The sequence below is a fragment of the Lissotriton helveticus genome, chromosome 1_1 (assembly GCF_964261635.1).
Source record: "Lissotriton helveticus chromosome 1_1, aLisHel1.1, whole genome shotgun sequence".
NCBI lineage: Eukaryota > Metazoa > Chordata > Amphibia > Caudata > Salamandridae > Lissotriton > Lissotriton helveticus.
In genome coordinates, this window is record NC_136057.1 from 1,012,925,907 (window position 1) to 1,012,942,067 (window position 16,161).

Consider the following 16,161-nt stretch of genomic DNA (forward strand, 5'->3'; position numbering starts at 1 on the left):
ACGACTTCCTTAACCGCATGCGCGCTAGCGGTTTTCCCGCTGTGCGCGGCACTTTTAAAAACCCCGCGTTACATGACGAGCTCAGCTCGTCATGAGCGTACGAGAGGCGTAACTCATGACGAGCTGAGCTCGTCATGAGCGTCGAAGGGGTTAAAGGGATATTGCACCTCACTGAAGCCTCCGAGAGAAGGAACAGGAGAAGAAACAAATGGATCTGAAGCCTCTGATGCCAGAGCCCAAGGAAGAGTACGAAAAAATGTCTGTGGAGGAGGGAAAATGTAACGTCAGTTAGAGCAGGGATTAGATGAAGACCTGGAGTAGAAGAGGGGTGGAAGGATATAGTCTGACTCCACTGAATAAGGGATGGATGCATGCCCCTCCAGACCCTCATCCCAATGTTGATGCAGTGTACAATACCTTAATTATAAAGACAGCACATATTTATGGGGGTACTATTGGAGGAAGAACAGTTATCCTTGATTTCTCCTAGAGACCCACCTGTCATCAGTGGAAGAACCAGTTCCTCCCAGTGCTACGCAGCGTCCTGGACCAGGGGGAGAGGCCTTTGGGGAGTCGACCTCGGCAAACGCAGTGACACTCTAGGTGGAGCAGTACAAGCACTCTTCCAAGCACCCTGCTTGCATCGAAGGCATCTTGGGTGTCCGGCTCCATTTATCATTGCCAGCACACTCAGAAGGGCCAATGCTCCCACCATCGGTCCGGCAGAACAAGAAGACTATTGGATAAAAAATTGAGGTCTGCTGCAGCCCAGTGGTACATTGCCGACTCTAATGTATTGTCTGCAGGCACAGCCACCAAAAATGGAGTGATATCGAGAAGTCAATGAAACCCTTCTCAAAGTAGTATAAAAAGTGGTCCTACAGTAAAACTAGAACTAAAACTTGCCTGAAATCGGTACTGAATGCGGTGGATACAAACAGCTGTGTGAAGGTACCACCCAAAAGAAGCATGCATAGTGGGGTCTCAGGCTTCAAGCAGGATGTGCAGGTGGATGTAGTTAATGTCTTTCAAGGGCAAACACATATTCTCTCCAGTTGCGGCAAATAATTAAAAGGGACAATGAAACCACAAAGGCAGTGTGTGCTCTAAAGTTTAGATATCGCCAAAGAGAATATTGACTGCTAGAAGTGGATCGAAACCTGTCTCCCTCGCCCCAGTTTAATGCCATAACCCAGCTCTCAAAGCACACCATCAGTGGGACAATACCAGAGTACAACAAGGCAGCCCTTTTGGGGCAGAATAGGATGCAGTGATATGCTCAGACAAGTCATTTGCCACCGGGTCCCCCTTCACTTAACACCTGGAGGGGCAGGGTAGGAGGATTTCTTCAAAAACGGAAGTTGATCACATGTGACAAATAGTCTAAATATTATTCAAGATGGCTACGGTTTAAAACGGTATCAAAAGCCACCAAACATCACGCCAAAAGGAAGGACATGCAGCAAGGATGAGATTCTGTGGCTTCAGCAAGTGGTCAAGTACCTTCCAAGACAACAGGCAATAGAAAGGGTGCAGAAAGAACAGATAAGTCGAGGGGGTCCTCACAGTCTACCTCTTGGTATCAAACACCAGACAAAACACTGTGACTCTTTCAAATTCTGTGTGCTTTGAGTAGATTCATAAAGATGCAAAACGTAAAAATGGCCACATTGCCGGAGGGTATTGTTCCTGTGCGGAAGGAAGACCACATGCAACCATAGATCACAAGGATGTCTACCTGCATGTGCTGATTAACACTAGAGGTTCCTGCAGTTCTGCATTGACAAGGTACACTACCAGTTAAGTGTTCTGCCCTTTGTGATCAAATTTGCACCAAGGGTTTTCACAAAGCATCTTGCAGTAGTTGCAGCATACTTGAGAAGGCCGGGGATACTTGTCTTTCCATATCTGGATGACTGGCTGGTAAAGGTGAGATCTTTCAGTGTCATGACTGTCAGTAGACTCTCCACAGTTTGGGTTTTTCCCCTAAACATGAAGAAATCGTTCACACTGCCGGAGAGATGCTGACGTATGTGAAAAGCTTAATTAGATTCAGTCACTGGTAATTACTCCGGGCCACATCCCAGACTATCATTATTTTGCACACCATGCCATCTCATGTCATTGTACTGTACTCTAGAGGTGTGATCAGAAGAAGTTTCTTCCTCGACATCCCTCGCCGCAGCCACATCACACCCCACCCGAGAGACCTGCACTGGCTCCCGGTCAACAAGAGGATCACCTTCAAGCTCCTCACCCATGCACACAAGGCACTCCACAACACCGGACTAACGTACCTCAACAGACGACTCTGCTTCTACACCCCCACCCGCCAGTTCTGCTCCGTCGACCTCTCCACAGTCCCCCACTTCCGAAGAGCGACCTCTGGTGGCAGATAGTTCTCCCACCTGCCGCCAAGACCTGGAACACCCTCCCCATCCACCTATGGCAGACCCAAGATCTACTGACCTTGAGAAAACTAAAGACCTGGCTTTTTGAGCAGTAGCAGCATTCTCCACCCCAGCGCCTTGAGACCCTCACGGGTGAGTAGTGCGCTTTATAAATTATATGATTGATTGATTTGATTTAACGTTAAGAGATTTCTGTACGGACTAAAGTTGGTGGCTCCAGGAAGGTCTTGGCCCACACCACTGTGGAAATTAATTCTTCTGCTGGTGCAGCTCATGAAGTCTCTCTTCAAGCCTATGCATAAGGCATGATTCAGATGTCTAACACTCAAGGCAGCTATTTTGATTGGCAACATATCCTTGCAGAGGGTTGATGATTTGCAAGCATTTACAACACAAGAGCCATACTTGCAGACACAGAAGGCAGCCTAGTAATGAGGACAAATCCATAATTTGTGTCAAAAGTTATCTCCATATTCATGTCCACCAAGCTATACACCTGCCATTGTTTTCCAAAACTCAAGATCATAAGTAAAAAGAGCCCTTCACACTCGAAGTTAAAAGGGCAATCATTTATCACTTGCAAGAAACCAGTCATATAAGGAAGGGAAGTCAATTCTTTATCTCCTTTGCACCCCCACGATACTCCTATACTGTTTTCCCAGCCCTCTCAAGAAGGGATGAGCACGATATGTAATAAACTTAAATCAGGATCCCCTACAGACCCTCTCAAACTGGCCCAATTAAAAGAATTCTTACCTCCGTTTCTCCCTCCTTTTTGAAAGCTTATCAACTTATCCCTGTCATCTGCGGTAGTCCCTATGGCCTGGAAACATGCCAAGGTGGTCCCTTTACTTAAAAAACCCACACTGGATGCCAAAAAACCCAGAGAACTTTCACCCTATCTCCCTCCTTCCGTTGGTATCTAATCTCATCTCATGAGGTACATTGAAGATAACCATCTACTTGATCCTTCCCAGAATGGTTTTCGCCCACGTCACAGCACTGAAACAGCCCTTTTGGCTGTAACATAACATCTAAGGGGGCGCATTAGATTTTGGTCGCACTTCTGCTCTGATCAACAGTTTCTCATCACATCTTGCTGCAGCACTTGGAGGATACCGGTATTGGAGGCTCTGCCCTGGGCTAGTTCGCCTCCTTTTTATCAGAGAGAACCTTACAAGTGTCTGTTCCCCCTCCCCCCTCCCATTCTGCTGCTAGGTACATGCTGTCCACCAAGGGGTTCCCCAGGGCTCTGCTTTGAGCCCAGCATATTTAACATTTACATTCAACCCTTGGCAGCAGTAGCCGTGAGCAGCGGATTAACTGTGGTATCCTATGCAGATGATACACAGCTGGCGGTGGAACTATCTGATGACTGCGCAGGACGCGCTCTAGTTCAGAAATTATCTAACAGCTATTGCGGACTGGATGACCGCTAATTGCCTCCAACTGAATGCCAGTTAACCTGAGATCTTGTTGGTGCGGAAAGCTGCTCAACTGTGAAGTGAGCGTTGGTGGCCATCCACCCTGGGCTGTCCGACTGTACAGAAACAGACCATCAAAAATCTGGGAGTATGGGTAGACTCCGCTCTCAACTTTCAGGCCCAAACTAAGGCTGTAGCTGGGGTCTGTTTTGGGCTCAAACCACTTTTGGGATTTTTTTATCCCATCATTTGTCAGGTGATTGTCCAGGCTACAGTACTATCCAGACTGGACTATGCTAGCTCCCTATACCTTGAGGCCAATAGAGCTTAGATTCTCCTCCTACAAAGGGCACAAAATGCTGAGTTTCGGGCGCTTTTTGGCTTGCAGAGAACTTGTCCTACAACTGAGTCTATCCGCAGACTGCACTGGTTACCAGTGGAGAAACGCATAGAGTTTAAAACTCTATCGTCCATTGAATTTTCAGTCTTCAATCTCCTGACATTCTGGCAAATCTCCTTCCGCCCGCTAGCTGCGTTCTATGGGCCAGCACCTGGCTTTTGTTCCCCGGGTAAGGAGAGTCCGGGCTGGAGGGCGCCCTTTCACGGCTAAGCTCTGGAACCCTCTTCCTGTTAGTATCAAAAGTATTCAAAACCATGGACTGTTCTGTAAAACCATTAAAACGTATCTCTTCCCTACATAACCTGTGTTCTGTGCTTCTCTGGTGTTGCGCAGATCAGTTTGCAGTTTTTTGCCCCGGGACACCCCTTTGCTGGGGCAACTGCGCGCTTTACAAAAGTGATAACATAACATGTCACTGCTTGAGACTGAATACTAACATTTCTTCTGTTATTATCTTGAGGCTGTGCCTTTAACCTCACTCTTTCAAACAGAAAATGTTTTGCAGGTATTGCATTTCCCCTCCTTGACTTAACTTGAGCAAAAGTTGAAAATTGCAGTTTGATTATTTGTCAGTTGCTAAACCTTGCCCCTGTTCCTATTTAGTTGTGTGCAGATTCTTAGATTCGACAGTAGAGGCTGGTAGGCTCTAGTGCCACAAGAGGACACCGTTGCACGGGTCAAGTTTTTGGGGCTGAACTCTACTTCACCCTTGTGTAGCTGGCAGTGTGTATATAAGATAACCAATAAAATATCAATAAGTGAATGGTCACAATTTAGACCGGTCAGTTTCACACGACTGAGTCCTACAATGTACTCCTCTCTTACTGTTAACTGAAAATTCAGATTCGGCCATTCAACATGAGCACTACTTTAAAAATCCCTCATCCTTCTGGGTTGTGTGCTGGTTCGGAATACATCTTAGTAGCCTTCTCTAGTGCAATGAACCAATGCCAACATGTATTGTGCAAAGTCTATCGGAAACTGATTGCATTTATCATACGTTTCCAGATGTTTGAAAGGATGTCTTCAGCTTTGTTCATTGCCTGAGGTCTAGTATTTAAATTGTGGCATTAACTCTACAGAGCCCACAAAAATCTGAAGGGCACTTTCGGTGCTATATGGAGAATCCAGACTGGAAATTTTACAGGTTACAGTGAAAAGATCATTTCAGAAGACCTAGTATCTTGAACTTCACTCAGATGGACTTTGCCACGAAGTCAAGGGGCCAGTAAGACAATGAATATCCTGTTTGGGAAAAGCATACAGATGGCAACAGTGTGTTTCCTGCATAAGAAAAATGCACACATAGGAGAAATCCTAGCACTTAAAGTTTTGTTAACTTATATTCCATAAACTGTTAGAGGTTTCATAGGTACGTGTTTAAGAAGCTTTTAGAGCATTAATAAAATATCAAAGGTTGGGCCATATTTTAAGGGTTGTTGTAGATTGGTACTTTAGAATGAACTGTTATTGAAAGGTAATATCGTGTCTGGCTTAACTCAATACGTTTCATTATTTGACTGCTGGTACTTCACTAAGAGAGAACGATATTGCATATGTAAAATTTAACATTTTATAAAGTTCACATATTTCACTACATGGTTAACTTTGGAGCAGATTCGTCATGACCTAAAATATTTAAATGGCCGTATACCCACTGCCCTTAGCGAGTCAAGACGTTTGCTTCACCAGACATGAGAAAAAGAAAACAAACACCAGCTATGTTAAAAAATATCAGAGAATTGAGAAGTCAAACAATAAATTTGCAGATGCCTTGCATCTTGATGGCATATTTTATAGTTATTCAATGTAAATAACCCTCAGAAGTACATTATGTTCGAGGCATGTGGGCTGCTAAATTCATATCTTAGCATTAGATCGCCGCCTAGTGTTGGGCTCGGATGATCGCACATTGTTGTCCTGGAAGAGTCTTCGAAGTATCCTGAGATAGGTGGCTCCTCCCCTGGACTACAGTGCGCATGGGCATCGGCTCCATCCCCAGATTGTTTTTTTCCGCCATTGGGTTCGGATGTGGTCTCGACGTCTTACTGTCGGAACCAAGAAAAACTAACTTTTAGCGGCCAAAAGGCCTCGATTTTCTTGCGTCGGTATTGTCTGCGCACGGTCTCGAGTCTTCCGTCTCTTGGAGCCGGAATAAGCGGAGTTTTCTTCGCTCTCGGAACTTTGAGGCCTTCTCATCGCGACACGACTGCAAAACTTTTCGGACATGGAGCGGAGCCCGTTTAAGTACTGCCCGCTCTGTGGGTCCAAGTACCCACACATCGATCTACACCCCGTGTGTAACAAATGCCTTTCGCCTGACCACGAAGACGGCAAGTGCAAGTTGTGTGCACAGTTCCGCTCAAAGAAGACTCTCAAGCTTCGGCGCGCGGTGCGCATGGAAGCTAAACAAGCGGCCCCGGATCCGGAGAACATCTTCGGCGACCAGGACGAAGAGGACCAGGGTCATCATCTCCAAATCTCCCCACCCGAGACGGAGGTCGAGGCGGATCCGAGAGACGACGACGGAGTCGCGGGTCAAGGCCTTGAATACGTCGACGAGGTAGGAGACGACGATGAGATTTATGGGGCCGCGGCAGACAGCTCGGGGGACGAGCTCTGCCCCGAAGGTTACGAGGATACCGACCGGGACACGGGATCGCCTGTCGGCCTTACCCAAGACCCGTTGCCGCAAGCCACAGCCCCGCCTTCGGGCCCGGCCACGGACTTACTTGCTGGGCAGACTGTCTCGAAACCGAAACCATCGGGATCGACAACACCTAAAATGGCCGACCCGAAAACGAAACCGAAACTTAAGGACTCGAGTGTCCCTAAGATGGCTGCCGTGCCGGTGAAAACGACGGTGCCCGCTACCCCATCGACTCCGTTGACCTCCGGTCCGCAGAAGTCGAAGAAGTCCGTCGATTCCGATGCTGCAAAATCGAAACCGACGCCAGAGGAGGGGTCCTCCAAAAAAGATGGTCGCCACGGGTCAGCGGCTACGACGCCGTCCAAGCCCGCCAAAGTCGGCTCCAAGGAGGCTCCGCAGGCACACGGAAAGAAGTCTGCGCCCCGAACACAGGAATCGGAAGCGGTAAAGACAGGATCCGCGCCCAAAGCGCACAAGGCCCACAAGGACGTCGGATCCGAGGAAAAGATCAGACCATCCTCGTCAGCGCCGAAACAAACTGTGAGTGAGCCGTCCCTCATAGCCGAATCACTGCAAAGAATCAGGGAGAAGGCCTTTGCCCCGTCGGCTCCGATACCATCGCCGCAGCCGCAAAAGGACACTCCAGCGAAGCCCTCTGGGAAACTTCTCTTTATTTTGCCGCCGAAGGAGGCGCCGAAAGCATTTTCAACCAAATCGACACCGAAACAGGTGATTTCTTCACCGACTGCCCCGCTTCCACGTCGGGTACTCGAATCAGAGGACGATTCAGAGCATTTCATCGACGCTGACACAGGCAAACTGACCCTCTATAAGAGGAAAATCACTTCGGAGCCAGTGGACTCCTATGTCATCCCACTAAAGAAGAAGAGGGTGCCCCTTGACGCCTCAGGCCTCACGGAACCAATCCAGCCTCCTCCGAGACGGAGCCCTACTCCCTCCCCAGAACACTCTGCGGGTGAGGGGTATGATGAAGACGAGCAGTACAATTTTCCTATCAATGAACCTGATGCACAACCGGATTCCTATGATGACACTGGTGACCAGAACACCCAGGGTGTGGGGCAGGACCCGCAGCTTTTTAATGCACGTGCATCCCCGACTGAGGATTCAGCAGGTTTTCATGCACTACTCGAAAGGGCGGCAGCCAATCATGATGTGGACATGCATGCCGACCCGGTTGAGGAAGACTTCCTTTTCGACACTTTTTCAGTCTCTGAAAGGACAGTAAAAACTCTGCCTATGCTTAAAGGAGTCCTCAAGCATGCTGGGGACATATTTAAGGAGCCTACAAGAGCGAGGGTGGTCAACCCTCGCATTGAAAAAAAGTACAGACCTGCACCTGCGGACCCCGCATACATCCGGGGACAATTGCCACTGGACTCTCTTGTGGTCGCCAATGCCAGGAAACGTGCCAACTCCCAGACAACGGGTGAAGCTCCTCCCCCGGATAAGGAGTCCAAAGTGCTAGAGGCAGGGGGCAAAAGAGTAGCTGCACAGGCATCAAACTTTTGGCGCATCGCCAATACACAGGCACTCTTGGCGCGTTACGATAGGGCGCACTACGACACCCTAGAACAGATTGTACAACACCTGCCTCCACAGTTCCAAGAAGCCACCCACCTGCTCATTGAGGAAGGAAAGCTAATCTCAAACGCAGCCATCAAGTGTGCACTTGACGCTGCGGACACAGCTGCTAGAGCTATCAACACTAGCGTTATGCTGAGACGACAAGCGTGGCTCCGCATCTCAGGGTTTAAACCGGATATTCAGACAACAATCCTTAATCAGCCAGTCAATCCTGATAGTCTGTTTGGTCCAGATGTTGACACCACCCTAGAGAAAATAAAGAAGGACACAGAAACTGCTAAGTCCATGGGGGCCCTGCAGTCACAACAGTTTCGTGGCAGCAATTTTTGTCGCTCAGGTGCACGTGGAGTCACCAGAGGACAAATGGGTCAACAATCCCAGTTCTCTAAAGGTGGGGCACAATCCTCGTTCACAAAACAGAACAAGGGAGGTTACAGAAATAACAGCAACAGAGGTCGCGGCAGAGGAAACAGCTCCCGCTCCTCTGCTCCAGCCAAACAGTGACTCTCTGTCACTGCCCCCCGACCACCTAACACCTGTTGGGGGGAGACTACAGCAGTTCCTGCCCGTCTGGAAAAACATCACCACAGACAGGTGGGTGCGACAACTAGTCCAGTATGGTTATTGCCTAGAGTTGAGGTCCACTCCACCCAACATCCCGCCAAGGCAAAGGCCTATGTCCGCAGAGCACTTGCTCTTATTGCAGCAGGAACTAGTGGTGATGCTGCAAAAGGGAGCAATCGAGCTCGTGCCGGTGGGAGAGGAAGGCACGGGGGTTTATTCCCTGTACTTCCTTATTCCAAAGAAGGACGGATCTCTCAGACCCATTCTAGATCTACGTCCCCTCAACCTGTACATACTGTCGGAACATTTCCACATGCTTACACTGCAACAGATTCTTCCATTGCTAAACCAGGGAGATTTCTTAGCAACCTTAGATCTCAAGGATGCTTATTTCCACATTCCACTACACCCGTCACACAGGAAATACCTCAGGTTCACTATTCAGGGCAGGCACTACCAGTTCAAGGTCCTACCCTTCGGAGTCACCACAGCCCCGAGGGTGTTCACCAAGTGTCTGGCGACAGTAGCGGCGCACCTCAGGAGGCAGAACATCCATGTCTACCCCTACCTAGACGACTGGCTCGTGCAAGCCAAGTCAGAGCAACAGTGCGCCGCAGACATGTCGTCTACAATTCACCTTCTTCACGATCTGGGTTTCTCCCTGAACTACCCAAAATCGCATCTTCAGCCGGCACATGTCCGGCAGTTCCTAGGTGCGACGATCAACACCCTGACGGCCATGGCTCAGCCAAACCAAGTCAGGATAGACAGCATGCAGGCTCTGATCCAAAGGTTCAGGCCACAACACTCGCTTCCAGCGAGAGTGTTCATGCAGTTGATAGGCATGATGGCCTCCTGCATCTTCATAGTCCCTCACGCACGGCTACATATGCGCCCGCTCCAGGAGTGCTTAGCGAATCAGTGGACACAGGCTCGTGGGCAATTGACAGACCTAGTGTTGGTTACCAGTCGGGCATACGACTCTCTGCATTGGTGGACTCCACACAACCTTTGCAAGGGCCGACTGTTCCAAGAGCCTGTGCCGCAGATTGTCCTGACAACGGACGCATCTCTCCAGGGATGGGGAGCTCATGTGCTCACTTACACAGTGCAGGGACTATGGACGACGCAGCAACAGAAGATGCACATCAACTATCTGGAACTGATGGCAATCTTCATGGCGCTCAAGTCCTTCATTGTACATCTGTGCAACAAAGTCGTGCTAGTCCGGACGGACAACATGACCGCGATGTACTACATTCAAAAGCAGGGAGGCACCCACTCGCCACAGCTGTCTCGTCTGGCTCAGAGCATGTGGAAGTGGGCCATTCAGAGGAACATTTTCCTCATGGCAGAACACCTCCCAGGAAAGGACAATCAGATGGCGGATCTGCTCAGCAGGTACAGCCATCAAATGCACGAGTGGGAGTTACACCCATCTGTCCTCCACCCGTACTTCCAGCAGTGGGGTCATCCGGAGATAGACCTGTTTGCCACAAAAGAGAACGCAAAATGCCAACACTTTGCCGCCAGGTTCCCTCACCCACAGTCGCAGGGGATTGCGATATGGATGAACTGGTCAGGCAAATTTGCGTACGCTTTTCCGCCAGCCCCTCTAATACCGCTGGTCGCAAGAAAGCTAAGGCAGCACGAGATGACTCTCATCCTAGTTGCTCCAACGTGGGCGCGCCAGGCCTGGTACACCACGTTCCTCGAACTCTCAGTGGTGCCGCATCAAAGACTGCGCCTCCCGCCCAGTCTTTTGACGCAGAACCATGGAGAAATTCAGCATCCAGATCCGCAACAGCTCAACCTGGCGATCTGGCTCCTGAAGTCCTAGAGTTTGGATACCTTAACCTACCTCCAGAATGCATGAACATCATCAAGGAGGCAAGGAAGCCAACTACCAGAGCATGCTATGCTGCGAAATGGAAGCGTTTTGTCATTTACTGTAAAGCCAATGACATCAACCCGCTAGATGCATCTATCCCCAACATCATTTGCTATCTGTTGCATCTTTACAAGTGCAATCTAGCGTACACTTCCATTCGGATACATCTATCCGCCATAGCGGCTTATCTTCAAAACAGGCAGCATCTCTCTGTCTTCAGAGTGCCCGCCATTAAAGCCTTCCTTGAAGGTCTGAAACGAGTCATTCCCCCAAGAACACCGCCAGCTCCGGTGTGGAACCTCAATGTCGTTCTCACCAGACTGATGGGACCACCATTTGAGCCACTGCACTCGTGTGAACTCCAGTTCCTTACGTGGAAAGTAGCTTTCCTTGTAGCTATTACGTCTCTGAGGCGTGTCAGTGAGCTGCAGGCGCTCACAATCCAAGAGCCATTCATTCAAATTCATCCAAATAGGGTAGTGCTACGCACTAACCCCAAATTCCTTCCGAAGGTGGTGTCACAGTTTCATCTAAACCAAACTATTGACTTACCAGCATTCTTTCAAAACCCGCAAACGGTGGCGGAAAGAATGCTCCATACCTTAGATGTACGGAGGGCGTTGATGTACTACATAGACAGAACGCAACCCTTTAGAAAAACAAAACAACTCTTTGTTGCCTTCGCACCACAACACAAAGGCAACCCGATTTCCAAGGCAGGGATAGCCAGATGGATTGTTAAGTGCATCCAGATATGTTATCAAAAAGCCAAGCGCACTTTAACAATACCCCCCAGAGCGCACTCCACACGCAAACTGGGGGCATCCATGGCTTTCCTAGGGAACATTCCTTTAGAGGATATTTGCAGAGCAGCCACGTGGGTTACACCACATACCTTTACAAAACACTACTGTGTTGATGTGCATTCCAAGCAGCAAGCTGCTGTAGGACAGGCTGTTCTGAAGACACTTTTTCAGGTTTCTGCAGCTGGCACGGGCAACCGCCGCTGATGGAGGGACTGCTATGTATTCTATGCTAAGATATGAATTTAGCAGCCCACATGCCTCGAACTGAATATGCTACTTACCAGTATGCATCTGTTCTTGGCATGTAGGGCTGCTAACATTCATATCGCCCGCCCTCCTCCCCGGTGCCTGTCGCAGCTGCAGATATACTATTGTATTTATTCATTAGCATGGACATCCTTTACACTTTTCACTCCATCTTCTGCCACAATGGCGAAAAACAATCTGGGGATGGAGCCGATGCCCATGCGCACTGTAGTTCAGGGGAGGAGCCACCTATCTCAGGATACTTCGAAGACTCTTCCAGGACAACAATGTGCGATCATCCGAGCCCAACACTAGGCGGCGATCTAATGCTAAGATATGAATGTTAGCAGCCCTACATGCCAAGAACAGATGCATACTGGTAAGTAGCATATTCAATTCACATCAAACAAACATGCTAGTTAATCCATTAATCAATCCGTGAGCACTTAATCAGGTAGGATATATTAGCTACTGGTCTAACATGCACCAAAATTCCCATTTATTGAACAGGGTGTGTTTTTTATTTATTTATTTTTTTACACTGGACCTCTTTAAATCAGGGAATCTTGTTTATTGAAGACCTAAAATGTATTTGAACGGGTGTGATTAACAAAAAGTAAACCTGTTTTGCTTTGGGTAACTGTCAGCAAAGTCGTTATGATGTTTGGTCACACTGGGCAACATCAACCAGGAGTTGATTTATGTAGGGTTTGACTGGACTAGTAATTAGATGTTAGTCTCCCGTTTAAGTTGAATTAACCAATATGTATATTATCAAAGCACATAGTCTCCTTCCAGATGTTGTCATTTATGCGGTGTGAAAGCAATTGTATTCCCAGCGTCAAAGATCTGGTCCTATTTCCTATTCAATTAGTCATGCAGCGCTGAGGTGGTGTTTCTGAAGCTGAGTTGAGTGCGTAGTTGCGAATACAGACTTGCGTATTGCTTGCATTAGCGAGATGACAGTACATCACTGTTAGACCCAATCAGTGCTCCATATCTATTGGAGAATTAGTTTGATGTAAAAACCACTTTGCCATTTTATAATGGTTTACAAAAAAAAAGTCTTCAGTAAGAACTCGACTTTTCATCTCCGTGCTAAACTGCACTGTATTGTCAAGCGTTTTGGGATAACATAGCTTGTATTTCCTCTAAGTGCTTTGCGAAGTCATCAGGTCCTTTACGTGTTTTTTGGGAGAAATCCAGCTCCTTCCTGAGCTGGATTCCCTCAACATCGTTCACCTAACCATCAACCATGTTCTAAAATGATCCAAATTCTTTCAGTGTCGGTTTGTTCTCCTTTTAAATGGATCATAATTTGGGGGATAACTTGCATTGTTTGTGAAAAGTCAGTCAGGTTGCAGGAATATTTAAATAATGTATTATACCAGTGTAGGATAACATTTATAGAATTGCAATTTACTTGAGCTTTCTGTACCCAGATTTGGCCATTCTCCAGTGCATGTTTGCTCTTTCGTGTACGTTGAATTACACAGACAAATTGATGTATGAAATGTTTGAATTATTCTGCGCCTTTGGTAAATATTCCGGCCACATCTCAGCCCATGTTACTTTGCACACCATGCCTCTCCAGTTTGGACCCAAACCCGTCTTGACCCTGCTCCAATAGTAAAGTTCCAGTTGAACTTCCAGGCCAGGGAACACAAGCAATCCAAGACTGATTTGTTAACTTCATTTTGACACCCGAAGTATGAGTATGTCCAGACGTGGGCCTTGTGCGTACTTTGCCACTGAAACCAAGCTACCCCCAACTGAAGAGCCCCAATTGGGGCCACACCAATATTGGGCTTCTTGTGTTCTGGCTTGTGGAGAACCTGGCCTGACAGTTCGAGCTATACTGTACCGATTGGAGTGGGATCAGGACTGATTTGCATATACCTGGGTCCAAACAGGTGGCATGGTGTGAAAAACAATTGACTGGATTGCATCCTAAATAATTATCAGTTGTTTAGATGAATACAAGAATTTCTTCTATCACTTGTTTGTATACTTCAGTTTTTTATACATGTACTTTGGCATATATGGTGCACATTTCAAATGGAAAATATCCAGTCATCAGTGCATATTCTAGACACAGGATTTTTCCGTGCATGTACCATTTTAGTCTTTAGATTCCTTTCCCTTTTAAATTCAAAACAGGGTGCTGTAAAATAAGTGTGCTGATCTCTAAGAATTTCCAATATTTTTAACTAACCTGCTTTTTCATCTGATTTGCTAGTGGAGCAAGGGTAGTATCGGCTTAGATTTTGTCCTCTGTAATATCATATGTTTAGTTTCCAGCTGTGCTTCTCAGCGGGGTTTACATTGCTTGCTTGAAAGCTCTGTGGGGATAGCCTCTCTTATGAATTTTGGTCTTCATGGTTTCTGCTTGCTTACTAAACTCACTGCAAGTACAGTTCTCTAACAAAATTGGCCACTTGTTCAATTATCCTGCAGTGTTTTAGAAAGATGTGACCCATAATGTAACAGTATTTGTCAGTCTTAAAGATGGTAGCCTTCAGATAGCCCACAGTTAATGTAGTTCTGTTGAGATGTGTGTAACCACACACATGAATATAGGGGAGTCTTCTGCTGTAAGCCATGTTGTGAAAAAATTAAGTTGATATTTTGTATCATTCTGTATACGCAAGACTTCATTCATATACTGAATCCATAAAGAAATGTGTGATTTTGGGATCTTATAATTTGAATTCGTAATTTGTTTGTATTCCCTCATTTTAAGGTGCAACTTTTATTGAGTATTCGTTTAGAGTCTTGCTGTCTGTATAAATTCACCTTGGCCAGATTATTGTCGACCAATGTCATCGATAATGTTTTCAGTGTAGTGTGGTAATTGAACATATGTTGTATGTGTACATATCCTTTAAATACAGTCTTTGCATAAAGTGTTATAATTAAAATTAACATTACCTCAGAGTTTTTATCCAGTTCTTTCCTCTATAAAATTGAGTTTAATCCATGTTTGACAGGCAGATATTGCATTGTACTTTTTTTGTTTGTGTGGTGGTTGATTTCTCTTAAATCCACTGTCAGTCTTAAATGTGAGATGAAGGCCTTCCGCTTCCCTGTTTAATGATACCATTTCTATTTTGTTTTTTCCTTCAGCCCTGGGCTTTTCCAGCTCGTGAGTTCCTGCGGAAGAAACTAATTGGCAAGGAGGTTTGCTTCACTGTTGAATACAAGACACCACAGGGGCGAGAGTATGGCATGGTCTATCTTGGAAAAGGTGGGTGAGGTAGTATCTTTGTGTGTGGGCCATGGAGGAGAATCCTATGCATGCTATATCTATAATTTGCAGCCTGTGGATGGGAGCGGTTATATAGCCACCTGAGGAGAGCGGTTATATAGACACCTGAGGAGAGCGGTTATATAGCCTCCTGAGGAGAGTGGTTATATAGCCACCTGAACACTATTCAATTTCCCTGGATCCATTTGTGCTTTTTGTAGGCTTCCACCTGTCTGAGAGCTAGCTAGTTCATATAGGAGTTTTTTTATAACATTTTTCCCATGTGTGAATTATTAACAGTTGAACATCATTGCACATCTGATTCAGTGGTGGAACGCAAAATCATGGGGCTCCCCTGCAGAATGAGGGGCTCCTGAGTCTCGCATATCTGAGTCATTGGGCACCTTGAAGAGGTGGACGCCCCCTTGCAACACTGGGCCTGCAGGGTGTTTGTGTTAAGCAAAGGGCTTAATTTGAGCCAATAGTTTTGGGTGCTCGGCACCAGCGCTTAATTGGCAACACTGACACTTATGACAGACTGCCACATGGTGGCGTGGTTTGTCAGATTTAGTGCTTAGTACAACAACAGGTGTTTTTTGTTTCCATATTAGTTTAAAATGACTAATACCTGCCACTCTCGCCTTTCTCATAGCTTTGAGGGCTTGGAATGGTCTGAATTGTCATTCGTAGGAGTAGGATGTTTTGTAGTTATGTTGGTACTGTCCTCGTCAGCGCTGGCAGAGGCAATGGAGGTGTAAGCTGCAGTGGCCTCCTGATGCCAGCCCTAGCACTTAATTGGTATAAAAAATAAATAAAAAGTAAGCACTGTTATACCCCTGCCCTGATTATCATCTCACTGCTCAACTATCCTCCTCTTTTCAGAAATACCACAACTCCTGAAAACCTCTTGCCCC

At 46.9% G+C, this 16,161-nt stretch overlaps 1 protein-coding gene across 2 annotated transcripts in view; it reads left to right on the top strand.

The window, feature by feature from the left end:
• Positions 1-16,161, top strand: part of SND1 (staphylococcal nuclease and tudor domain containing 1) — a 2,092,018-nt gene that overhangs the window by 73,090 nt on the left and 2,002,767 nt on the right. For both annotated transcript variants that reach the window (XM_078677758.1, XM_078677762.1), the window contains exon 3: positions 15,127-15,247. In XM_078677758.1, coding sequence (XP_078533884.1) covers positions 15,127-15,247 — 121 coding nt within the window. The remainder of the gene's footprint in view (positions 1-15,126; positions 15,248-16,161) is intronic.